This window comes from Cervus canadensis, chromosome 6, assembly GCF_019320065.1.
Source record: "Cervus canadensis isolate Bull #8, Minnesota chromosome 6, ASM1932006v1, whole genome shotgun sequence".
NCBI lineage: Eukaryota > Metazoa > Chordata > Mammalia > Artiodactyla > Cervidae > Cervus > Cervus canadensis.
This window is the reverse complement of record NC_057391.1, coordinates 36,973,985-37,000,022: the sequence shown is the minus strand read 5'-3', so window position 1 is coordinate 37,000,022 and position 26,038 is coordinate 36,973,985. Positions and strand designations below refer to the sequence as shown.

Below are 26,038 nucleotides of genomic sequence, written 5' to 3'. Positions count from 1 at the left end.
CTGGTCCCTGGTGCCAAAAACTTTGGGGACCATATCATTAGATGATGTGTTTACACAATCCAGTTTATGCAGTTTATACAATCCAGATCAGTCCATTGTCATAGGCCATTGTGACACTCTTACAAGATCAAGAAGGAATGTTATTTTAAGGAATTGTCTTATCGATGCTGCAATACTGCTCTTTGTGGTTGAGCAGGTATTCCTGCCAATGGGGAAGGTTTTGCTGATGCAAAATGCAGATACACAATGCACAGTAGAGGGGAGAGAGGAAGCTAAAGGGCAGAGAACATTTTTTTAACATTCAATTTATTCTTATCTTGGGACTTCTGTGGCAGTCCAGGGGTTGACTCTGAGCTTCCAGTGTAGGGGACACAGGTTCCCCTGGCCCCGGGGAACTAAGATCCCACAAGCTATGTGATTCAGCCAAATATACAATTTTTCTTGTCTTGTTATAAAATTTTCTTTCATACAACCTTATCAAAAACTGCTTTGGTAGAGTAATGAGTCAGGGAGCCAGATTACTCATAGATGAAAGATGAAATCACAATGGAAATTAGAACATGCTTTTAAAGGAAAGACAAATAATGAAAATAGGACTTAGCAAAACTTGTGAGATTCAACTACTTAGCCCTTAGAGGGAAGTTTATAGTTGTCAATGCATATACTGGAGAAGGTAAAAGTTGAAATGGATTTATCTATCCTTCTATTTTAAGAACCTAGAAAAAGAACAGTAAATTATAATCCCAAATATAGATGGAAATGAATAATTATTAAAGAGGATAACCGAGAAAATCAACATAAAAATTATAAGCCCTAACAAGACTGATCAAGAAAAAAGATAAGTTGCAATTTACTAATGTTGAGAATAAAAGGACAGACTTCAGATCCTTTATAGATTCAAAAAACGATATTTTGAGCAATTCGTTCCGTTCTATTTAACAGTGATGAAATGGACACATCAATTTATGTGAAGTTCGAGAAGAGACAGTACTCATAGAGGGTGATTTCCTGTCAGGATAGTGCTCATCTCTGGAGGGGGCAGTAATTTATTGACCTGTATGCTTAAAGGTGGTACACTTTGTTAAGCCTCATTACATTTTATTTTAAAATTCTAGTGGTGGTGGTTCTTAGTCACTCAGTCATGTCTGACTCCTTGGGACTCTAGCTGGTGGGATTCTCCAGGCAAGAATACTGGAGTGGGTAGCCATTCCCTTCTCCTGAGGATCTTCCTGATCCAGGGATCAAACCTGGGTCATCTGCACTGCAGGCAGATTCTGTACCATCTGAGCCACCAGGGTAAAATATACATAAAATTTGCCATATTTAAGTGTATGGTTCAGGGGCATTAAGTACATTCACAATATAGTGCAGCCATCACTACTATCCATTTCCATTAGTATCCATTCCAATTTTGTGAACTTTTTAATCATGCTAAACAAAAACTGTATATGTTAAAAATAACTCCCCCTTCACTTTTCCTCCCTGTCCCTGGTAACCTGTATACTTTCTGTCCCTCTGAATTTGCCAACTCTAGGTACCTTACAAAATTGTTTTTGCCTTTAAGCCAAATTGTAAGGCAAGAGAACAATGAGTTCGTGAGATTTTGTTTGTTTGTTTGTTTTTGGCTGGGTGGCACAGCTTGTGGAATCCTAGTTCCCTGATGAGGGATGGAACCTGGGCCTCCTGAAGTGGAAGAGCAGAGTCTTAAACACTGGACTTGCAGGGAATTCCATTTATTTTTAATGTGGATTTTTCTTTTGAAGTCTTTATTGAAATTGTTATAATACTTTTTCTGTTTTCTGTTTAGGTTTTCTTGGCCTTGAAGCATGTGGGATGGAACCCGAATCCACTGCACTGGAAGGCAAAGTCTTGGAATGATAAAAAAAAATTTTATTTAATTAAAAAATATTCATTTATTTATTTTGAGAATTTTGACTGTTAATCGAAGGTAGGTATTAACTTGGAGGGAATGGAACTGGGTGCTTTGTTTTTTAAGGTGGTTGTAATTTGAACCCCAGTTAAAGTTGAGAGTTCCCAATTGAGAGGGAAATTGAGTATTGGAGGCTTGCCAATCAAACCCATCTTTGCATGAAATGTTCCCTTGGTATCTCTAATTTTCTTGAAGAGATCTCTAGTCTTTCCCATTCTGTTGTTTTCCTCTATTTCTTTGCATTGACTGCTGAGGAAGGCTTTCTTATCTCTCCTGGCTATTCTTTGGAACTCTGCATTCAGATGGGAATATCTTTCCTTTTCTCCTTTGCTTTCTGCTTCTCTTCTTTTCACAGCTATTTGTAAGGCCTCCTCAGACAACCATTTTGCCTTTTTGCATTTCTTTTCCATGGGGATGGTCTTGATACCTGTCTCCTGTACAATGTCATGAACCTTCATCCATAGTTCATCAAGCACTCTGTCTATCAGATCTAGTCCCTTAAATCTATTTCTCACTTCCACTGTATAATCATAAGGGATTTGATTTAGGTCATACCTGAATGGTCTAGTGGTTTTCCCTACCTTCTTCAAGTCTGAATTTGGCAATAAGGAGTTCATGATCTGAGCCACAGTCAGCTCCTGGTCTTGTTTTTGCTGAGTGTATAGAGCTTCTCCATCTTTGGCTGCAAAGAATATAATCAGTCTGATTTTGGTGTTGACCATCTGGTGATGTCCATGTGTAGGCATTAGCCAATTCTAAATTCACATCACCAGGATGGCTCAAGTCCCTCCTTGTTCAGGGATCAGAAGATTTATTTCCTGCCTGTTTTGGAGTACAATCTCTGCCAAGCTGTGTTGTCTCTTTAGAGCTATCCTGAGAAATCTTATCCCCAGAAACCAGATTTTGGGGGTGTTCATTAGAGTGGCACTCATTTGTAGTTCTGAATAGGTATCTGAGATCTCCGAGGGGCTCACAGGTGTATTGAGTGTCCTCTTCTGTTTTCTTTCATGGCTTGACTCATGAGTAGTGAATCCAAGAGTCACGTCCTGATACCTTGACTGCTGTGGGGGTAGAAAGTATTGCAGGGTAGGGGCCCTTCCATGTGAGCTGGAGTTGAGCCTTTGGGGACCCATCTTTCCAGACTTTAATTAGGACTTGAGTCCCTGGAGCATATAGTGGTGACTCCTTAGAGTCTTTTGGATCCTGGTTCATACCCCACAAGCGTATATCCTGTTGGAATTGCCCAATGGCCATGGAAGACTGGAGAGTCTGAACCTCAGGATCTAGGAAGAGGTCATTGACATAAACAAAAGGTCTCCCATATAGCATCTCATAGGGACTAAGACCAACCTGTTCCTTAGGGGCAATACGGGTGCAGCAGAGGGCTATTAGTAAAGCCTCCTTCCATCCCAGGGAGGTCTCCTGGGTTATCTCTTTTATCGCTGATTTTAAGAATTGGCTTGCTCTTTCTACTTTTCCTGAAGACTGAGGCCTCCAGGTACAATGGAGATAATAAGTAATGCCCAATGCTTTAGAGACTCCTCGGGTGACCTTAGAAGTAAATGATGTCCCATTGTCACTTTGTAATGACTTGGGCAGACCAAATCTTGGAATGATTTCATGGAGCAGTTTTTTTACCACCTCCTCAGTCTTCTCAATCCCGGTGGGAAAGCCTTCAATCCATCCTGTGAATGTATCTATCATGACTAATAGGTATTTATACCCTTGAGAAACTGGCATCTGGGTGAAGTCCATCTGCCAGTCCTCTCCTGGATAGGTCCCACATCATTGGGCGGGCTGGGCCAGCTGGGGTCTTCGAGCTCCTTGGGGGTTGTTTAATTGGCAAGTGGGACAAGAGGAGACCATTTGCCTTATAATTGTTTGGAAGCCTGTTCCTCTGAGGGACCTTTCTAGTAATTTTTGAAGGGCCTTTCCCCCTAAATGTGTGGTGGCATGTAAGGAGTTAACCATCTTCCATTGGAGGTTTCCAGGCAGAAAAAAGGGTCCCTCCCTTTGGAACCACTCCATATGATCTTCTTGAAAGCCCTCACTCTTAGCTTTAAGAGTCTCACCTTCAGTATATGAAGGAGTTTCTGGCAAATTAGTCTGTGGAACTAGGGTGGCAACCCCTATTAGGTCATGGTTCTGTAATGCTGCTCTCTTAGCTGCCTGATCAGCTCCTTGGTTCCCTGATGCCACTTCCGTGCTCCTTTTTTGGTGTCCTTTACAGTGGGAGACTGAAACCTCAGTGGGCAGATGGACTGCCTCCAAGAGTCTAAGGATTTGATCACCATATTTGATTGGGGACCCTCGGCTGGTCAAGTGACCCCTTTCTTTCCAAATAGCTGCATGTGCATGTAGCACCAGTAAGGCATACTTGGAGTCAGTGTAAATGGCTATTCTTTTTCCTTTTCCCAGTTCTAGAGCTTGAGTCAGGGCTATGAGCTCATCTAGCTGGGCTAAAGTACCTGGTGGCAGAGGCTTAGCCTCTATGATCTCAAAATTGGAGACTACTGCATATCCGGCTCTTCTTTTTCCATCCAAGACAAAGCTGCTTTCATCAGTGTACCAGATTTCCTCAGGATTGGTCAGAGGATCTTCTGACAATCCCTCTTGGGGTTTGTCCAGTGGTCCAAGGTTTCTAGACAAGAGTGAAAGGGGAGAGAGTCCTCGGGGGTAGGCAGGCAGGTGGCTGGGTTAAGAACCTCACAAGGGGATATAGTGAGGCCTAGATTTTCCATCCGCATTACTTGATATCTGAGGATTCTTTGATCAGACATCCATAAATGGCCTTTCCCATTTAGGAGTTGTTTTACTTGGTGGCTGGTAAAAATAGTTTGCCCCCAAAGGAGAGTTTTAAAGCACCTTCTATCATGATTGCAATAGCTGCAAGATTTCGAAGGGAGGGGGTCCAGCCTTGGGTGGTTGGATCAAGTCTCTTGGATAAGTAAGCTACAGGCTGGGGCTCAGATCCCAACCTTTGAGTTAACACTCCCAAGGCTATTCCCTCTCTTTTATGGACATAAAGTTGGAATGTTTTTTCTGGGTCTTGCAACCTCAAGGCAGGTGCCTGAATTAAGGTCTGTTTTAGTGTAGACTCTGCCTTCTTTTGAGGAGTTCCCCACATCAGTGGGATTGAATCATCTCGTCCCTTTAAGCTTTCATATAAGGGCTGGGCAATTAGACCGTAGTTGGGTATCCAGATTCTACAATTCCCAGTTAGCCCCAGGAAAGCTCGCAATTGTTTTTGAGTCGTGGGGGAGGGCAACTGGACTATTCCTTGTACCCGATCAGAGGACAGCCTCCTAGACCCATGTGTAATCTGAACTCCCAGGTAAGTGACCTTTGTCTCAACCATCTGTGCCTTAGCACGGGAGACTGTATATCCCCTTTCTACCAAAAAGTTTAGAACCTGAATTGCATGTTGTTGGGCATTTTTCTCATCTGGAGAGTAGATTAGTAGGTCATCTACGTATTGTAATATTTTCCCATTAGGTCCCAGGTCCAGATCTAGGAGATCCCAGCTAAGGGCCTGTCCAAACAAGTGGGGGCTATCTCTGAACCCCTGAGGTAATACTGTCCAAGTCATCTGTTGGTGTTTTTCTCCAGGGGCCTCCCACTCAAACGCAAAAAGATACTGGGATTCTTGAGCCAGTGGTATGCAAAAAAAATGTATCTTTGAGATCCAAGACTGTAAACCACTTGGCACTGGGTGAGATTTCTCCCAAGATTACATAGGGATTGGGTACTGTGGGATGGAGGCAGACTACAGCTTCATTTATGATCCGGAGATCTTGAACCATTCACCAGGTTCCGTCCTTTTTCTTTACTGAGAGGATTGGGATGTTACATGGCGAACTGGTGGGGACCAATAGCCCACAAGCAAGGAATTTATTTATTAAAGGCTGTAGTCCCTCCTGAGCCTCTCTTTTGAGGGGATATTGTTTTCGGTTAGGAAACCGAGTGGGATCTCTGAGGACAATGATGATCGGTTCAGCTTGGTGGGCTCGTCCAGGAATCTCCTAGTCCCACACTTGGGGGTTAATTTTGTCCTCCCATAGTTTTTGGTCCCTCTCTATTGGAGAAGGTGTAATGGGTTCTTCAGTAGTAACCAGGAGCTGTAGAGCTCTAGGGGTTGAAAAACTTCCCATCACAAGGGTGGTCCCCAATTTAGTGAGTATATCTCTTCCCAATAAGGGAGTAGGACACTCAGGGACCACCAGCAACTGGTGAGAAAATATTTGTCCATCCCAGCAACAAAGAAGTCCTTAGGTGAATCTTTTAGTAGTTGTTTTTCCTGTAGCACCCAAAATGTTACAGGTTTGGAAGGAAAAGGCTCCGGAGTAGGAGATCAATACAGAGTAGGTAGCCCCTGTGTCGACCAAGAAATTCTCGGACCTACCTGCCACATCCAGTTGCACCCTTGGCTCCAGCCTCGTGATGGTTATCTGTGACAGGCGGGCTGGCTAGAGCGGGCAGCTTCAGTCTTCTTGAACCATTGTGAGGGAAGGCTTGGCACTTGACCTTGACGCTCTTGGGTCCTGAGGCCAGAGTGCCGCCCAATGTCCCAGTTGATGGCATTTGTAGCAAGCTGTTTTAGGAGACTTGTCACGGTTTGGACACTCTTGCATCTGGGCATGCCTTGCCTCTTTCCTTCTCTCCCTCTCCTGGGCCTTGGCCTCCTTCTCCTGTTCTCTGTTATAAAAGGTATTGGTGGCTGTCTGGACCATCTCATCTAAAGAAGCAGCAGAGTCCTGCTGCTGTAGCTGTTGTAACTTAATTCTGATATCTGTTGCACATTGGGACAGGAATTTGTCCTTTAAAATCACCTGTCTCTCGTAGGAGTCTAAGTCCAGATTGATAAACTTTTGGAGGGCCTCTTTTAGCCTTTTCAGAAAGGCAATGGGGTTCTCATTGGGCTCCTGAGTTATTATTGAGACTGGGCACATTCCCACAAATAATAGGCTTCCTTCTGTTTCCATGCGTGGACTTCCTTAGGGGTGAGTCTTTCTGAAGCTTATCCTACCCAGAACTGTTGCAACCTGAGAGCCAGGCGTCCCCGGGTCAGGGTGCAGATCCCCAGGCAGGCTGAGGCGTGACAGCCTCCTAGAGATCAAATCCCCAGGCAGGTCGAGATGTGATGGCCACCCAAGAATTGGGCCCCTGGGCAGATCGAGGTGTGACGACCTCCTGGGACCCCTGGGACTGGCGGATCCTCGAGCAGGTTGAGGCATGACAACCTTTCAAGGACCAGACCCCTAGGCAGGTCAAGGCAGGTTGATCTCCTGGGACCCCCGGCCTGGAGTTGGGCATCCCCAAGATCTCCAGCATGACCAGTGCTGGGTAGGATTAAGGGGTTGGATATTATACAGTATTTCCCTCCCAAGGCCAGCTATTTTCTGGTTGTCCCTCCAGAAGATTGTAGAGGCAACATTGTGGGCCCGGATGGGGCTGAGGAAGGAGCATGAAACAGGAGGGAAAGAGGCAGAGCACAACCTTTGAAAGAATGACATAGCACAAGGGCATAATGTAAACCAATTAAAATCAATTGGGTCCAACATGACAAGTCAAATTCAAGTAAACCTTAACCCCCAGTCTGTAAGCCAAAAGACACACCCAGCGGTGACAGAAAGCTGTAAGGCACTTGTCAAGAGAGGGAGGAGTGGGTGGTTTCCCAATGGCTGGGATGATCCTCCCACTCAGTAGCATATGAATTCAGCCCACTGGCAAAAATCTAGCCCAAGACCTTGCCCACAGCAATGGCCCACACCCTGAAGAGTGGGCTTCTTTCTGAATCCTAACAAATCTACCTCTTACTTATTGTCTCTCAATGAATTTTTGCAATGAGACATCAGAGCCTGAGCTTCATTAGGTCCTGAAGCCAGGAATACTGGGTTTTGGCCGGGCTCGAGTACCAGGAGTGAGCTGAAGGACAGGAGGAAAAAGCAGTGGGAAAAACATGGCAAGGGATCCCCTTCATAGCCTGCTGGAAAATCTGCTAAGTACCTGACCTGTGCTCACAGTTTTCATTGGCCTGATTCTTGGCACAGAGAAGAGTAAGGACAGAAGAACCCCCAACAGCTTGGGTAACAGCTACTGTGGCCCAGCAGATAGTGCCTTTGGGACATACCAAAGAGTAGCCTCTCCAGAGTCCCTCAATTGCGCCCACTGCTGCCTGCCTGTTGGCGGGGGGTTCAAGGAAACAAGAAACGAGAAATTGTAAAGGAATTAAGATTTCGTTAGGCATGTCCCTCCAGCCATAGGAGTGAGGCACTCCTACCTTAACCGGAGGTCTTCTGGAATCTGAGACTGAGCCACGTGAGCTTTCTGCTGAGTTCGTTTTTCGCTGTCCTGGTTTCCAGCACAACGGGCCTTCCCCTGCGCTGGGTTTTCTTCACGTTCTGCCTCTACCGCGGGAGTTTCGCTGACTTGGGCTCCTGCTGCACTTGGCCTCTTCCACGCGGAGGTTGTTTCAGCCACGTTAAAGCCGAGTCATGGCACCATAGATGTCAGGCGAGTGTATGCTCCTCGGTTCTTTGTCTCGTCACAACAAAGATTTGGAGTGACGGACATTAAAGCCCCCTTCGGCGCGTCACAGCTGTTGGACAGACCATGTTATAGCTCTTAGATAAATCAGTGTTACAGCTCTATTTTATTTAGAAGTTAGCAGGAGAATCCATCCTTGAAGCGTGAGGGCATGTCAACCCAAAGACGCAAAGAGAAGAGTGCCCCAGCACGAGGGAGAGAGAGAGAGAGAAAGAGCGCGAGAGCAAGAGAAAGAGCGCGCACATACGCGTGGGGGGGGGGGGGGTGGAGAGAGAAAGCGCTTTGGCTCCTCCTTTTATGTTTTTTCCTCCCCCTGGGCTTGCCCTATGCAAATTGGGCTGAGCCAGGGCTGCTGTTTGTTCTACCTGAGGTCTTCACTCTGGTCCTCAGACCTTCCTTTGTTCTATTTTCGAGGGCTTTTCCCTTCCTTGTCTTTTAGCCACTGCCATTTTGGACTCCTGTTTTCTATTCTAACTACCTAACACCTGTCTCCTGTACAACGTCACGCACCTCCATCCATAGTTCATCAAGCACTCTGTCTATCAGATCTAGTCCCTTAAATCTATTTCTCACTTCCACTGTATAATCATAAGGGATTTGATTTAGGTCATACCTGAATGGTCTAGTGGTTTTCCCTACTTTCTTCAATTTAAGTCTGAATTTGGCAATAAGGAGTTCATGATCTGAGCCACAGTCAGCTCCTGGTCTTGTTTTTGCTGAGTGTATAGAGCTTCTCCATCTTTGGCTGCAAAGAATATAATCAATCTGATTTTGGTGTTGACCATCTGGTGATATCCACGTGTAGTCTTCTCTTGTGTTGTTGGAAGAGGGTGTTTGCTACGACCAGTGTGTTCTCTTGGCAAAACTCTATTAGCCTTTGCCCTGCTTCATTCCGTACTTCAAGGCCAAATTTGCTTGTTAACTCCAGGTGTTTCTTGACTTCCTACTTTTGCATTCCATTCCCCTATAATAAAAAGGACATCTTTTTCGGGTGTTAGTTCTAAAAGGTCTTGTAGGTCTTCATAGAACTGTTCAACTTCAGTTTCTTCAGCATTACTGGTTGGGGCATAGGCTTGGATTACCATGATGTTGAATGGTTTGCCTTGGAAACAAACAGAGATCATTCTGTTGTTTTTGAAATTGCATCCAAGTACTGCATTTCAGACTCTTTTGTTGACCATGATGACTACTCCATTTCTTCTAAGGGATTCCTGACCACAGTAGTAGATATAATGGTCATCTGAGTTAAATTCACCCATTCCAGTCCATCTTAGTTCGCTGATTCCTAGAATGTTGACATCACTCTTGCCATCTCCTGTTTGACCACTTCCAATTTGCTTTGATTCATGGACCTAACATTCCAGGTTCCTATGCAATATTGCTCTGTACAGCATTGGACCTTGCTTCTATCACCAGTCCCATCCACAGCTGGGTATTGATTTTGCTTTGGCTCCATCCCTTCATTCTTTCTGGAGTTATTTCTCCACTGATCTCCAGTAGCATATTGGGCTACTGAGATACCAATTAGAGATATCAAGGGAACATTTGATGCAAAGATGGGTTCGATAAAGGACAGAAATGGTATGGACCTAACAGAAGTAGAAGATATTAAGAAGGGGTGGCAAGAATACACAGAAGACCTGTACAAAAAGGATCCTCACGACCCAGATAATCATGATGGTGTGATCACTCACCTAGAGCCAGACATCCTGGAATGTGAAGTCAAGTGGGCCTTAAAAAGCATCACTATGAACAAAGCTAGTGGATATGACGGAATTCCAGTTGAGCTATTTCAAATCCTGAAAGAATGATGCTGTGAAAATGCTGCACTCCATAGTCAGCAAATTTGGAAAACTCAGCAGTGGCCACAGGACTGGAAAAGGTCAGTTTTCATTCCAATCCCAAAGAAAGGCAATCCCAAAGATTGCTCAAACAACTGTGCAATTGCAGTCATCTCACACGCTAGCAAAGTAATGCTCAAAATTCTCCAAGCCAGGCTTCAGCAATACGTGAACAGTGAACTTTCAGATGTTCAAGCTGGTTTTAGAAAAGGCAGAGGAACCAGAGATCAAATTGCCAACATCTGTTGGATCATCAAAAAAACAAGAGAGTTCCAGGAAAACATCTTTAAAAAAAAAAAAAATGGAATGCTTCATGAATTTGCGTGTCATCCTTGCTCAGGGGCCATGCTAATCTTCTCTGTATCGTTCCAATTTTAGTATATGTGCTGCTGAAGTGAACACCAGGAAAACATCTATTTCTGCTTTATTGACTATGCCAAAGCCTTTGACTGTGTGGATCACAATAAACTGTGGAAAATTCTGAAACAGATGGGAATATCACACCACCTGACCTGCCTCTTGAGAAATCTGTATACAGGTCAGGAAGCAACAGTTAGAACTGGACATGGAACAACAGACTGATTCCAAGTTGGAGAAGGAGTACATGAAGGCTGTATATTGTCACCCCGCTTATTTAACTTATATGCAGAGTACATCATGAGAAATGCTGGGCTGGAAGAAGCACAAGCTGGAATCAAGATTGCTGGGAGAAATATCAATAACCTCAGATATGCAGATGACACCACCCTTATGGCAGAAAGTGAAGAGGAACTAAAGAGCTCTTGATGAAAGTGAAAGAGGAGAGTGAAAAAGTTGGCTTAAAGCTCAACATTCAGAAAACTAAGATCATGGCATCTGGTCCCATCACTTCATGGGAAATAGATGGGGAAACAGTGGAAACAGTGGCAGACTTTATTTTTTGGGGCTCCAAAATCACTGCAGATGGTGATTGCAACCATGAAATTAAAAGACACTTACTCCTTGGAAGGAAAGTTATGACCAACCTAGATAGCATATTAAAAAGCAGAGACATTACTTTGCCAACAAAGGTTCGTCTAGTCAAGGCTACAGTTTTTCCAGTGGTCATGTATGGATGTGAGAGTTAGACTGTGAAGAAAGCTGAGTGCTGAAAAATAGATGCTTTTGAACTGTGGTGTTGGAGAAGACTCTTAAGAGTCCCTTGGACTGCAAGGAGATCCAATCAGTCCATCCTGAAGGAGATCAGTCCTGGGCGTTCATTGGTAGGACTGATGCTGAAGCTGAATTTATTCAGGTTCCAGACCAGAATAAACACCCACACACCTCCACATGTAGAAAAGGGCAATGGAATAGAGGTCAGAAGGCACAGGAGAAAAGGCAAAAGTGCACAAATGCTGATTGCTGGTGCAAAGCAGAACTGTGGGCAAAGAGCCCCTGAGGCCAGGCCTCGAGCTAACAGAGTCTGTACATTGGGAAAGATGAGTCAGGGAGGGGCTGAGATAGGTTCATTCTTAGGAGTTAACTAGGGAGGCAGGACAAGGAGGTGAGGATCTCACAGCTACGTTTCCCACCCCTTCTCTCAAGAAGAACTTTTGAATCAGTCCTAATGAGATGGATGAAACTGGAGCCCATTATACAGAGTGAAGTAAGCCAGAAAGATAAAGAACATTACAGCATACTAACACATATATATGGAATTTAGAAAGATGGTAACAATAACCCTATATGCAAAACAGAAAAAGAGACACAGAAGTACAGAACAGACTTTTGAACTCTGTGGGAGAAGGTGAGGGTGGGATGTTTCGAAAGAACAGCATGTATATTATCTTTGGTGAAACAGATCACCAGCCCAGGTGGGATGCATGAGACAAGTGCTCGGGCCTGGTGCACTGGGAAGACCCAGAGGAATCAGGTGGAGAGGGAGGTGGGAGGGGGGATCGGGATGGGGAATACGTGTAACTCTATGGCTGATTCATATCAATGTATGACAAAACCCACTGAAATGTTGTGAAGTAATTAGCCTCCAACTAATAAAAAAAAAAAAAAGAACTTTTAAGGGGACCAGAAATGCCAATTACAGATTCACTTGGATAAATAACCTTTTGGGGCTTCCCTGATGGCTCAGATGGTAAAGAATCTACCTGCAGGGACTTCCCTGGTGGTCCAGTGGTTAAGACTTCGCCTTCCACTACAGGGGGTGCAGGTTCAATCCCTGGTCGGGGAACTAAGATCCCACATGCCTTGTGAAAACGAAAACATAAACCAGAACCAATATTGTAGCAAGTTCAATAAAGACTTTTATTTTTTATTTTTATTTATTTATTTTTTTAATATATTTATTTATTTTATTTATTTATTTGGCTGTTCCCGGCCTTAGCTGCAGCATGTGGGATCAAGTTCCCTGACCAGGGATTGAACCCTGGCCCCCTGCATTGGGAGCACAGAGTCTTAGCCACTGGACCACCAGGGAAGTCCCAATAAAGAGACTTTTAAAAAAAAAAAAAAAAAAAGAATCTACCTGCAATGCAGGAGACCTGGGTTTGATTCCCGGGTCAGGAAGGTTCCCGGGAGAAGGGAATGGCCCACCCACTCCAGTACGCTTGACTGGAGAATTCCATGGACAGATGAACCTGGTGGGCTACAGCCCATGGTGTCACTAAGAGTTGGGACACAACTGAGCGACTAACACTTTTTTTTCTTTCTCAAATAACCTTTTAAACTATAAATATCCTGAAAATGGTTAGAATATCCAGCTCTTCTCACTGTGCATTATTTAACTGGGTTTCCCCCTCAAAATATTTGAGACATAATCAACTGTGTGAATGCTATATGGGCATGAAGGCAAAGAATTTTAGCCCTATAAATTAGGGTGGGATGTTACTTGACTTGATTGGGTGCCTCTGGACAGTCCCAGAATAGGGGGAGTTGGTGAAGAAATTGGGAAGTGCAGGGAAAAATGGGAGATGGCTAAAGCCAAAGTCTGCCTAGTTTGACTAAGAAATGAAATATGGGGAATTCCTGGGATGTCCAGTGGTTAGGGGCTTCCCTGGTAGCTCAGACGTTAAGAATCTGTCTGCAATGTGGGAGACCTGGGTTCAATCCCTGGGTTGGGAAGGTCCCCTGGAGGAGGGCATGGTAACCCACTCCAGCCTTCTTGATTGGAGAATCCCATGGACAGAGGAGCCTGCAGGCTACAGTCCATGGGGTCACAAAGAGTTGGACACGACTGAATGACCAAGCACACCAGTGGTCAGGGCTCCACACTTTCACTGCCAAGGGCCCGGGTTCAATCCCTGGTTGGGGAACTGGGATCCAGTAAGAAAAAAAAAAGAAAATAAATTATGGCTGCGCCTTTGGTGAACCATGGGGGGAGGAGGGGGAGGGAAGGCCTGCTGTGGACTTCATTTGACTAACGATCCAGCGGGCCAGGTCCAGGATTAGCCACACAAGGCAACAGCAGAGATTAATCATATTTAGGAATACAGGCAGCTAGTGACACAAACCTGGTGGAAGGAGTCTGGCACACACTGCTGCAAACAGGCAACACCCGCAGAAGACTAACTAATGCTCATAGAAGAGGGGGTGGGGAGGGGGGGCCAGTTACAGAGCACTTAAAAATGAGTAGAAGAAAAATACTCTGGGTTAAATAGAAGAAAAACATTCTGGGTGAAATTGTAACTGAACTTGTTAACAGATTAGTTCAGGAGTATTCAGTGGCCATATTTAGATTAAAAAGCTAGTTTCACTTGTCAATATTGCAGTCTGAATAGTTACAGAAATATTTATTTAAAAGTAACACTTTATAAAAAAAAACACAGAAATGATTTAGATTAAAAGCTCCAAGTTGTATTGTTTCATACGTGTTATTGCTATCTATACCTTCACCCCATTATGAAGCCATTTCAAGTAACTTTCAGTTCATAAATTTACAGTGAGGTTACAGAGCCCAGCCAGGATGGGACAGAATGTGTTCCAAGTTAGGAAGGGATGTGACTCCTCAGTGATGTCTCCCATGGAGCATGTATGCTTCACTGTTTCTTTCTGCACATCTTCTGGCTTCTCTGGTTGTGGCTGGTTTAGAGTCTCCTGATGCTAATGATGTGCTGCTTTTTGATCCTAGGAGGCTGATCCAAGCTTTCAGGCCCCCTCTCCTGTAGGCCCTAATTATGAACTGTGAGGTTCAGGAGAGCTGGACAATCTGAAGGCTGGGAACGAATGCTTGCTTAAGGGAGGAATTGCCATTCCAACATCAATTGTCTTTAATCCTACTGCAGAAACTGTTTTTATTCTGGGGATGGTGAGTCCTAGAAGATCATGGCCAAGAAGCAGATGTCCTAAGTAGCTTCCTCTGAGAGTCTATCCCCAAGAGAGAGCCATGTGGCCACCTGCTTTTTATCATATTTCTAATAGCTGTTCCATTTCCTCAAGGGCTGTTGTGAAATCATTTACTTGACTGCTACATAAGGTCTGTTGTTCAAGGAACTGGGCTCTCTCTTCTTCTTTCATCTTCAACTTTACCTTTAAGGCCTGCATGGAAAGACATTAAAAAACAAGAAAACCCACAAAACATTGATTCAGAAAAGACAATACAATAACCAGAACATTCTGTTCCATTGAGGAAGACCACTGGAATACTAACACACACTGTCTCTTTTTAGATTTATCTGTGTTGGCTTTAAGAACTGTCTACTACAGAATCTGTTATCTCAGCTGGAGCACTGAAATCCTCTAGGATTCCATGTAGTATCCCATGGTTCATCCAAGCAATTCAAAGTCCAGCCCCAAGAATCTGGGTTTCCTATTACAGGTTCCCCTGAGATATCAAGTTTCCACAGCATAGACTTCGCACAGGTGTCAACTCTCACCTGGAGGAATCTAGCATGTTGCACACTGTTTCGTGCCCTGTGGATGTAAACATTTCTAAGCATCTTTAGAACAAAAAATTAGTTGAAAAAAATGGTGAAATCAAAGCCTTGGAATTTAGTTAATAGTAATGCATCAATATTTGTTTCTTAGTCCTGACAAATATACCATGACAATGTAAGATGTTAATATTAGGGGAATTGAATTCTCTATTATTTTTGCAACTTTGTCACAATCTAACATTGTTGCAAAATAGTTTATTAAAAATGAATAAACAGATAAATAAAAGAGCCCTCCACAGACCCTCCTATTGTAGTAAGAAATGGTAATTTTGCCTTGGGGTGATGTCTGCCTCTCACCTGTAACTCTTCCATCTGCTTTTTGGCTGTTTCGTTAAAAAGCTTCAGTTCATCTTGCAAAGTTTGTAACAGCAGCTAAGAGAAAAGCAGAAGCAAATATAGTAACAGATCTTTATTGAAAGGTGAGAACTTTTCTTCAAATAAATTCATCTCCTCACAGGAGTTGAATTAGATGATCACTAACATCCTTTGCATTCAGTCATTTACTGAGTGTCCACACATGTGCCAGGCTCCTCTGAGAAACGGAGTCCACAGGAGGGACAGAGGACTACACCTCCACATGCTCCGTGCTACACAGGCCAATATGAACGAAAGGCAGTAGCCACTGAAGGGGTGACTAAGTTGCCTTGGGGAGCTGAGGAAGGTATCCATGCTTAGTATTCTAAGATGACAACCTATCTTCCTGGGGAAGAGATCATAGAAGCTCAAAAGGCTTTAATCCCAAACAAATTACCTTCCTACTTCTGGGAAGGAACCAAAGAGAGGACAAATTTAATTCAGGTTGGACCTTTGTAAGACACAGTTCTTAGCAAAGGAATAAGGGGGAAAATTTGATAAAGCGTAGAACAGAGAAACCAGAAAGCTGTCTCCACTAGTCCACCCTACTATGGGTTTTAATGTAGTACATTTTCAACCTAGACTCACTCTTATTTGTAAGCACAAAATCACCCTTAAGGAAAACATGCTATTTTGAGTACACATCCAACCACCCTCTTCCTGGATAACCAAAGGCTGCTTCATGGGCTTTGCCAAGCATGTGGCAGAGACCCGCTTAGATCTGCAAGGCCCCACTCTCACTGGCCCCTCGCCCCCTCACACCTGCCCCCTCACCATGGAGTCCATGTGATCTTCGGTCGAGTCCTGCTGTGATGCCAGGGTCTCACTGCCTAAAACCAGTAGAAACAACAGAGTCAGCCCTGCCTAGGGAATTGCAACTTAAAAGAAAATAAAAAGCCCTCCACAGGAGTATTCATGAGGGAAACTTCTCTGAGGGCCTGGGCCTGGACTCTCTCCCCTGAGCTTTCACCTCGGCAGGGTCCCCCATGCCTGCTCTCCAGAGCTGGATTTTACTTCCCCTTCCTCTCCAGGTATGGATATGGCCAAAACTTTCTCCTCAGCTCAGCAGAAAATTTGTCCAAAAGAAATGTATAGGTTTTGGGTCTGTTTACAGTACATAAAACTATTTCTAAAATCTTTAGAGGCCTTCAACATTTTTATTGTAAAAACAATGCATGTATATAGGCAATCAAAATCATGCAAAAACGTATATGGTAACTATAATGAATACATCCTAAAATGCACTATTTTAATGGCAGTATTCAAAATCAGTACTCTAAGAAGCCTGGGCTCCTTCCCTGGGCATTCTTAAATTCCTCAACTCAGGCTCTCTGAAAGTCTCTGGGTAATCCCTTCCGCTGTTTCCTCTTTGTTATAGACTGTCCCCTCTAGGGACAGGGTAAGAACAAGAATCACATTTTAACCAACATGACTTAGATTATTAGCCAGCTTCAGTATCATCTCTCTCTCTCCACCCATGAAGATTCCTTGTGTGCCATATCCCTTGAAAGAAAGAAGATATTTCTGACCTATTTGCAAGATCATACCTGTCAGCATCAAAAGAATGGCATAAAGTGTTCAGGTAAGAAAGAGATAACCCTCTCTACCCAACATGTGAAACGCTCTTGGGCAGGCAGAGTCAACATCACCAGAGACTAGAGAGGAGCTCCCTGAAACCTTCAGGGCTTTGCTAGGCAACCCCTGCCCTGACCAGGTCAGCTGACACACAGCCCAGAATCGCTCAGGAAAGGGCGCATGCACCGACTCCTCTGACGGCAGTTCTTACCTGGGGTGAGGCCTTTGCTTTCTAAAATTGCCAAACAGTTGTCCTGAAACTTCTCCAGCAACTCTACTTTTTGAGTCAGGTCCTTCAGCTCTCCCTGTTGGGGTGAACATGCAGACAGGCCAGGCCCATCCCATTCCTCGGGAACAGTCACAGCACAAGCCCAGTGTCTTTTCTGCCTGCCCTCAGGACCACCTGGTGTGGCCCCTCAGGTGTCCACACGCATCACCAGGGCAGCTGATGGCAGAGGTCTGGTGGGTCTCTTACCTGAGTTTCAATCAATTTCTGGTGCAACTGCTTGTTGACAGCCTCTAAGAGCTGGTTCTTATCCTTGAGCTCTTCTTCTGATTTCTGTTTACTCAATGGTTTGTAGCTGTAATGATAATTGTACTTAGATGAAGATGTGGAGGGGTTAAGAGTATGAGCTATGGAGTTACACAAACTGGCTGGTTGAAATCGTGGCCTCACCACATAGTGGAATATGACCTTCAGGGAGCTCTGTAACCTCTCAGGTTGTTTCCTTATTTGTAGAATTAATACCCTCATCTCATATTATTATTATTGTGAAGGATAAAGGAGAATACACGTGCAATTCGTCGCACAGTTACTGACCCATAGTAAACTTTAATCAGTAATAGCCATTATCATCATCAATACTGAATCTTTTTAAAGTTCTCTGAGTCTGTCTTAATAGTATTTTGTCTTTAGAACTTTTAAGACATGCTCAAATAATAGATGTGGAATTACAACCTATTTCTACAAACTTTCCAGCTTATATTATTTCTGCCTTTGGGACTGTAATGGCCAAGCAAGCCTCAAGTACAGAAAGATGCAGCCTTCTCCAAGATTTTACCACCAGCAGTAGAACACCCATTTTGAAATCACTAACACATGCAGCTTCTCCCATCCTGAGGGCTTCCTGCTCTTGTTAATGGGCCATCACTGGGTTTAAGCAGTGGTCCTGGCATGGAGCCCCCAAACTCCTGTCTGTAACTCAAGATTGTCACATCACTGACTCTTGTCCTGACATTGGGTCTTCTTGAGCCTGGCTGTGTCTCACCCCTGAAAATTCCATTCCAATTTCTGGGGTGGCACCAGACTCCAACATGGTAAAACAAGTCCCATGAGTGATTCTGAGGTACAACCAGAGCCCCACTCTGTATTAAGCCCCAATACCCTAACGTGGTGGCCAAGTTTCGTTTACCCTGATGCTCACCTCTTCCTCAGGTTCCTTCTGGAGGTATCTGTAGCCTTCACCTGCCTGGAGAAGCAAAAACAAATCAGGATGTTAACTAGCCTTACTGTGGTGATCATCTCACAGTATTTACAAATATCAAATCACTATGTTGCATACCTGAAACTAACACAATGTTATATGTCAACTATACCTCAATTAAATAATAATAACAAAGGAATCAATCACAGAGAATCATGGTACTGTTGTTACATATGTTGTGAAAAGGCAGAACAAAAAGAACCTTGATTTTCTAAGGCAAGAACCAGAGGTTACATACAGTGCAGACAGTATAAGCTTGAGAAGCTCTGAGGCACCACGCACTTTTGTTTCCGCCCAGACTATTGAAAAAGGCTTATGAATAGGGAATGGGCTCCCTTCCTGACCACGCTGACAGCCTGACAGACCTGCTCCTGCTCAGAATGATATGGCTACCTCATGTCAACCTGACTCAGTGGCAGCTGAGCACTGGGGGAGGGATACACAGACACACTACACCTGGCTGACCTGTGCTCACACTAGCAACCTAGGCTCACAACTAGCACCCCCCTGCCACGACTACCACTTAGGGCCGGTGTTTGGCTGCAGTGCTGCTATTTGTACATGCAGAGCAAATGCTGAGAGAGGAAAAAAATATCTATTATAACCCTGGCTGCACCTCTTCTGAGCTGATCAACACCAAGGGTTCTGAAAAACAGCTCAGCAATGCTGTGATGCTTTGGGCCACTTGACTACAGGCCAATCCATCAGACACCTTGTGCTCTCAAAACCCTAATTCTTGGTACTGAACAATTTCTAGCCAGAAGTTCTATTTGGATACCGATGTTCTGACTCTCACCCATTTTCTCGTCTCGGTTTGATGATTTTTGTAACATCATTCTCTGAAGCTCCCGAATGAGGTCTGGAAACATCAACTTCTTTGGACTTAACGGGTAACTGGCTCTTAAAAGTGGCTCGAGTTTGTGCATCTGCAAAGGAAAACAAGAGGGTGAAACCTCACACATCATGAACAACAGCTACCAACTCTATAAATCCTGAAGAATAAAACTGATGGACCAATTGGGAATAGAAACCAAAATTCTTTAAATGTGATAGTGCAGTGTGTTTGAGGGTGGACAGAAGCTTGACAATACAGCAAACCAAATGGCCAGAGGGTGTAGATGTGAAGGTGGAGATTCATATAAGCAAAGAACACAAGAGGCAGTGTGGCTGCCAGCAAGGCAAAACACAGCTGGACCCTGCCTCACACAGCAGTTCAATGGGACTATCTCATTCTGCTCTTAAGCACCCTGCTTGCTCCCCTAAGCTACATGCAAGCTGTTTCAAGTTTCAGCTGTTGCTTAGTTGTTTTGACCAGACTGGCTCACTAGCTAGTTCTCTAAGACAGTGGTCCCCAAACTTTTTGGCACTAGGGACCAGTTTCCTGAAAGACAATTTTTCCTCAGACCAGGGGTGGGGTGGGGATGGTTTCAGAATGCTTCAAGTGCATTACATTTATTGTGCATTTTATTTCTATGATTATATTATCAGCTCCACCTCAGATCATCAGGCATTAGATTCTGGAGGCTGGGGCCCCCTGCTTTGCAGATGTCTTTGTACCTCAGCATCTAGGAGAGTATCTGGCATATTAGCAAAAATTCAAAACCTGCTTACTGAGTAAACGGAACACGTCACAGTTTCACAGACCATCTCTAAACTAGCTCCTTTCGTCATCTTCTCCTCTTCCATGCTGGCCTTTACCATCCATTTTTGTTTATCCATCTTTAAGTTTAGAGTTTCACATAGGTTCCTTATTTGGCATTCTGTTCTGATCCTGGTAGGCTATTGCCAGATAACCAGAGAAATGGCCCTGACATGACACTCTTCTTCCCTAGAAGAGGGCATCTGCCTCCTAGCCCTTATGCCGCCCTCCACCACACACCTTTTTTTTTTTTTTCCACACACACCTCTTTCTACCACCTTCATTCCATAGCAAATCCAAGTAACTTGTTCTGGAGTTAAGTACTCACCCGACTCCATCTAATACATGCAAAGAATTCTTCTACTTTATACCAACTTTCACTTTGTTTATTGTAAAATGGCTCCTTTAAAAACCTGTGTCCATACCCTGGTTTCTGAGATTTCACATGCCCCGAGGCAACTACGCCTATATGCCACAATCACTGAGCCTGCCTAGAGCCTGTGCTCTGCAACAGGAAAAGCCACCACAGTAAGAATCTCCCGCTCTCCAAAACTACAGAAAGACTGCGCAACCAAAAATAGAGTTTGACCTATCTTAAGTTGAAGAAATCAACAATTAAATCAAAATGAAGAAATGAGGTACAAAGCACTGAACTGCAGGCATTAGGAAACTTTGTGTTTGATAAAGATTTATTTTGATGACTTTGGCTGCACAACAGTTTGGAATAAATATGATTTCTCAGGCTAACAAATTATTTCATTTATAGGTACACTCAATGGGCACTGACATCCTATTTTCCACACTCTTTCACACAAAGCAAGTATTAAAAAGGTTCTTTCTGATATCTGTCCGAAGTAAAAGGTAACCTTGGGTGAATGAATTTACCTTCTCCTCTCTCAGGTTATTAATAAGTCATACATGATAAGAAATATCTCATGTAAAAGGTATCAACAGCAAACTGATCAAAATTAACACTCTTCATTGACTAGAATTGGTTCCAATCACCCATATTTGTTAGAACCTAAGGATGGTATTGTAGGAAAAATTTAGCAGGGTTTAACAAAGACTATCTTCTTAAAATGAGAGATGCTAAGGCGGGAACTGGATGGCTAGTGCCAAGCATGGAAAGACTAATTTTTCACTGTATATCATTTCCAAACTTTGGATTTTTTTTAACATGTGTATATGTTATCTGTTAAAAAAAAAAAACTAAAAAACAACCAACCCTTGCCTAACATCAAAAAACCTGGAAGGCAGCCTAAAAATGTTAAAATATTGAGGTTACATATGACCGTAAAGCTGGGACAGGGAAAGAAGCAAAAAGATGAAAACTTTCAGTTTGGGTGGCGAGATGCCAGTCACTCCCCACTGCACTAAAGACGCCGCTTTCTAAGGGAAAGGCAGTGTAAGACTGAGTCCAGTTCCTCCATCAACTCCTAAGCCCTGCTGATGACAGAATTGCCATTCAGGTGATCTGAAGCAATATAAGACAAACAGAATCCTGTAAGACCTTTGGAGAAAAGCCTATTTACTTCATAGGTCAATCCTACTACTCTCATCAATCAGCTGCATGGAGTCACCTGGGAAAGGATCCTAAATAGCTGCTTCAAAACCTTCCACCACCACCCGGTTCTCATGTTTGAAGCCAATTCTCTGCTATAATCTCTAGATTAGACAACTCGACAATTGCAGAATTTAGAAGATGATTTCAACTCCAAGCTAAGTAACACAAAGCAAAATAGCAAAGCAATCAAACATTGCTTTTAATCATGCCTCTTCTCCCAAAGTTCTGTAGTATTAGTTAGGCCTGATCCCTCTCTCTCACTTTACTCAACAAATGTTTGCTGAGAATGTACTATATAAAGGGCACTGTGCAGTTACAAATGGGAACCAGACAGGGTGTGAACCCTAGTGCTTCTCCCTAATTATCCTGCTTTTTAAATGACTCTCTTCTCTCCTCCCTGACAACAAACCCAGTCCCTCCAGACAGCCCAAGTCTGGAAATAAAACTGATAGGTATAAAATGGATCCCCAGCTTACTGCGAATAATATTGTAGAATAGTCAGCAACTTGAATCTAATTGGTGAATGCAGCAGTTTGGTTTGAAGAAGCAGGGGGGTGGGGCAAGTCTAAATTTCTACCTTACTGCCCTTCCCCTAACTCCCATCATAAACTAGACAGCCCGGTTCCTAGGGAGTTAGTAGGCTGTCAAAGCCGGTAGAATGCCCTCCCTTGCCGGTGCCACCCATTCCCAACAATAGATTTGACGTCCCCAGACTCCTGGCCTGACCAACCCAGGGCCGGTTCGCAGTGCCAGGGGGCAAGGGCCCCGTGGACACCCACCTGCGGGCAGGCCGCTGCTCAGCACACAGGAGGGTTGCAGGGTGTACACTGTCTTAACCACGCTGGTCATCGTAACGAGGCGGCACGGCTGGGGCCTAGAAATTACAAGGTGAATGGTTACCCAGGGCTGGGCCAAGGAGACCAAGCAGGCGGAGGCCCCAGGAGAGCGAGACTCAGGAGAGCGAAAATCCTCCATTCCCAGCCCATCCCATCGACTTCCCACATCCAGCCCAGTTTCCTGCCCCGTGAGAGCCGAACCCAGGTGCCTGCTGCTGCTGCCCGCACGCCTCGTCGCTCTGGTTCAAAAGATGCTCGGCAATAACTGCCGTACCACAGACCGCGTCTGCCGCCTGGGTTTCAAAGGGAAACTTCCGGCGACCGGGCGGAAGGGGGTGTGGTGCGCTCTCTGTAGGCGGCCATGTTGTACGGTAGCCACTGGCTTGGGCGACGCCTTCGGCGGCTGCCATGCTGTACGGAAGATCTCAGTCGAGGCCAGAGTTTGAGCTTCCTCGCGTTGGGTATAGGAGTCCCCAGGTCTGGGCGGGGGAAGGGAAGTGGTGCACTTTGCTGTCTTGAATGGAGCTATGAGCCACTGGCGTCATATTCTGGCCTTGGGACGGAAACGCAGTCACGTTTAGGGTCCTTGTCACAATCCTTCTCTTTATTTGGTCTGTGATTGTTAGGGACGGTGCATGATGCCGGAAAGCCAGGAGCACAGAGAGAGGTTGGTAGAAAAAAAAAAAAAGAACATGGTGGAGAGTGGCAGGTGAGATTTGGAGAGGGTTTGTGAGCTGAAATACATGAGACACGTATCCTCAGTCCTAACTTTTAAAACACTTATCCAGAATTTAAGCTGAGATTCCAAGCTACTCCTAGCCAATGGGGCAGAGTTCTCTAAATTTAGTGCGCTAATTCATTTCATTCAACAAATATTCATTGAGCACCTGCTTTGTGTCAGACCATAATTCTAAGTGGGTGGGTTGGATGAGGACAACAAATATGGAGACTAACTTGGGCTGTGCCCTCCTGGAGTTTACAACCCAGGGACCAGCAAATAATCATACAAACCTGTCAATTATATCTCAATTAAACTAGAAAAAAATATGTATTTATCAACTATAGTAAAACTATTAGGGGAGAGTACAACGTGCTGTGAGAGAAAAGCAGGGAAACCTAGTTTAAATTGCAGAGTCAGGAAAGATATCTTAAGTGATGTTTGACTAAAAGGGGGAGGGGGTAGGAATTAACCTGATGAGGAATTCAAAATCCCAAGGTAAGAATGGGCTTTTCTTCAGTTCAGTTCAGTCACTCATTCATGTCTGACTCTTTGTGACCCCATGAACTGCAGGACACCAGGCTTCCCTGTCCATCGCCAACTCCCAGAACTTGCTCAAACTCGTGTCCATGGAGTTGGTGATGCCATCCAACCATCTCATCCACTGTCGTCCCCTTCTCCTCCCACCTTCAATCTTTCCCAGCATCAGGGTCTTTTCCGGTGAGTCAGTTCTTGGCATCAGGTGGCCAAAGTATTGGAGTTTCAGCTTCAGCATCAGCCCTTCCAATGAATATTCAGGACTGTTTTCCTTTAGGATTGACTGGTTTGATCTCCTTGCTGTCTAAAGGACTCTCAAGAGTCTTTTCCAACACCACAGTTTAAAAGCATCAATTCTTGGGCGCTCAGCTTTCTTTAGAGTCCAACTCTCACATCCATATATGACTACTGGAAAAACCATAGCTTTGACTAGACGGACCTTTGTTGGCAAAGTAATGTCTCTGCTTTTTAATATGCTGTCTAGGTTGGTCATAGCTTTTCTTCCAAGGAGCAAGCATCTTTTAATTTCATGACTGCAGTCACTATCTGCAGTGATTTTGGAGCCACCCAAAATAAAGTCTGTCACTAGTTCCATTGTTTCCCCATGTGTTTGCCATGAAGTGGTGGGACCGGCTCAGAAAGCTGAGTGCTGAAGAACTGATGCTTTTGAAATGTAGTGTTGGGGGAGACTTTTGAGAGTCCCTTGAACTGCAAGGAGATCCAACCAGTTCGTCCTAAAGGAAATCAGTCCTGAATATTCATTGGAAGGACTGATGCTGAAGCTGAAACTCCAATACTTTGGCCACCTGATGTGAAGAACTGACTCATTTGAGAAGACCCTGATGCTGGGAAACATTGAAGGCAGGAGGAGAAGGGGACGATAGAGGATGAGATGGTTGGATGGCATCACCGACTTGATGGACATGAGTTTGAGTAAACTCCGGGAGTTGGTGATGGACAGGTGTCGGGACCAGCTCAACAATGAACCGACCCGAGGGAGCAGTACCGCAGAAGAATAAGGAAAAATAAGACTCAGAAATAAAGTGGGGATCAGGGAGCTGATGCCACTCATAGGCAAAATCCCAGATCCTAATCCTTGCATACCTTTTATTGTTAACATCTACTTCCTTGTACATGCTCTAGAGATATCTGTTCTTTACAATCAGGAATTGTAAAGATCAGGGATAAAGATACAAAAGGCACAGTCCTCAATGTCAAACCTTCAGACCTTTCATGACTCTGTTTAGCCCTTTGGCTAGTGACGCCCTTTCTCAGCCACTCCCTCAAGGCTCTGGTTATGGAAACATTCACTAATGGTTTTCCATCAGTCACATCAGTACTTCAACAGCTTGTTTTCAAGATATTTTTCCACGATGAACTTTTTACTGCTCCGAGCCCTTCACCTGGGGGTGATAAGAAAGTCATTCTTATTTTTCAAAGAAACCCTGTTAGTTATAGTAGAGGCCTGTGCATAGCCTATTCCTTACAACAGGGAGGCCTGGTGTGCTGGAGTCCATGAGGTTGCAAAGTGTAGGACATGACTGAGCGACTGAACTGAACTGAACTGATGGGACCGGATGCCATGATCTTAGTTTTCTGAACGTTTAGTTTTAAGCCAACTTTTTCACTCTCCTCTTCACTTTCATCAAGAGGCTCTTTAGTTCTTCACTTTCTTCCATAAGGGTGATGTCATCTGCATATATGAGATTATTGATATTTCTCCCTGCAATCTTGATTCCAGCTTGTGCTTCATCCAATCTGGCATTTCACATGATGTACTCTGCATATAAGTTAAATAAGCAGAGTGACAATATATGGCCTTTATGTACTCCTTTCCCAATTTGGAACCAGTCTGTTGTTCCATGTCCAATTCTAACTGTTGCTTCTTGACCTGCATACAGATTTCTCAGGAGGCAGGTAAGATGGTCTGGTATTCCCATCTCTTTCAGAATTTTCCAGTTTGTTGTGATCCACATAGTCAAAGTCTTTGGCGTAATCAATAAAGCAGAAGTAGATGTTTTTCTGGAACTTTCTTACTTTTTCTGTGAGCTAACAGATGTTGGCAATTTGATCTCTGGTTCCTCTGCCTTTTCTAAAACCAGCTTGAACA

The 26,038-nt window shown here is 44.2% G+C and overlaps 1 protein-coding gene and 1 non-coding gene across 2 annotated transcripts; both read right to left on the bottom strand.

Annotated features, from left to right (window-relative positions):
• Positions 1–10,612: 10,612 nt before the first annotated feature.
• LOC122444377 lies at positions 10,613–10,719 on the bottom strand. Its single transcript, XR_006270220.1, has one exon. It is a non-coding gene; the product is annotated as a U6 spliceosomal RNA (small nuclear RNA).
• Positions 10,720–14,120: 3,401 nt separating this feature from the next.
• KNSTRN (kinetochore localized astrin (SPAG5) binding protein) lies at positions 14,121–23,083 on the bottom strand. The gene is made up of 9 exons (XM_043471475.1): positions 22,875–23,083; positions 22,617–22,711; positions 19,431–19,560; positions 18,575–18,619; positions 17,626–17,731; positions 17,362–17,455; positions 16,350–16,405; positions 15,519–15,593; positions 14,121–14,823 (listed from the first exon to the last, which is right to left on the bottom strand). The coding sequence occupies exons 1-9, from the start codon at positions 23,081–23,083 to the stop codon at positions 14,692–14,694; spliced, it is 942 nt and encodes a 313-aa protein (XP_043327410.1). The 3' UTR covers positions 14,121–14,691.
• Positions 23,084–26,038: the final 2,955 nt, after the last annotated feature.

Excerpts from the sequence above, each read along its gene's own strand:
- KNSTRN (XM_043471475.1), bottom strand. The coding sequence starts at position 23,083 with ATGGCAGCCGCCGAAGGCGTCGCCCAAGCCAGTGGCTACCGTACAACA. Across the intron at positions 17,732-18,574 it reads AGAAGGAACCTGAGGAAGAG|CTACAAACCATTGAGTAAAC; the intron begins GTGAGCATCAGG and ends TTATCATTACAG. Across the intron at positions 14,824-15,518 it reads AGCAGATGGAAGAGTTACAG|GCCTTAAAGGTAAAGTTGAA; the intron begins GTGAGAGGCAGA and ends CTTTCCATGCAG.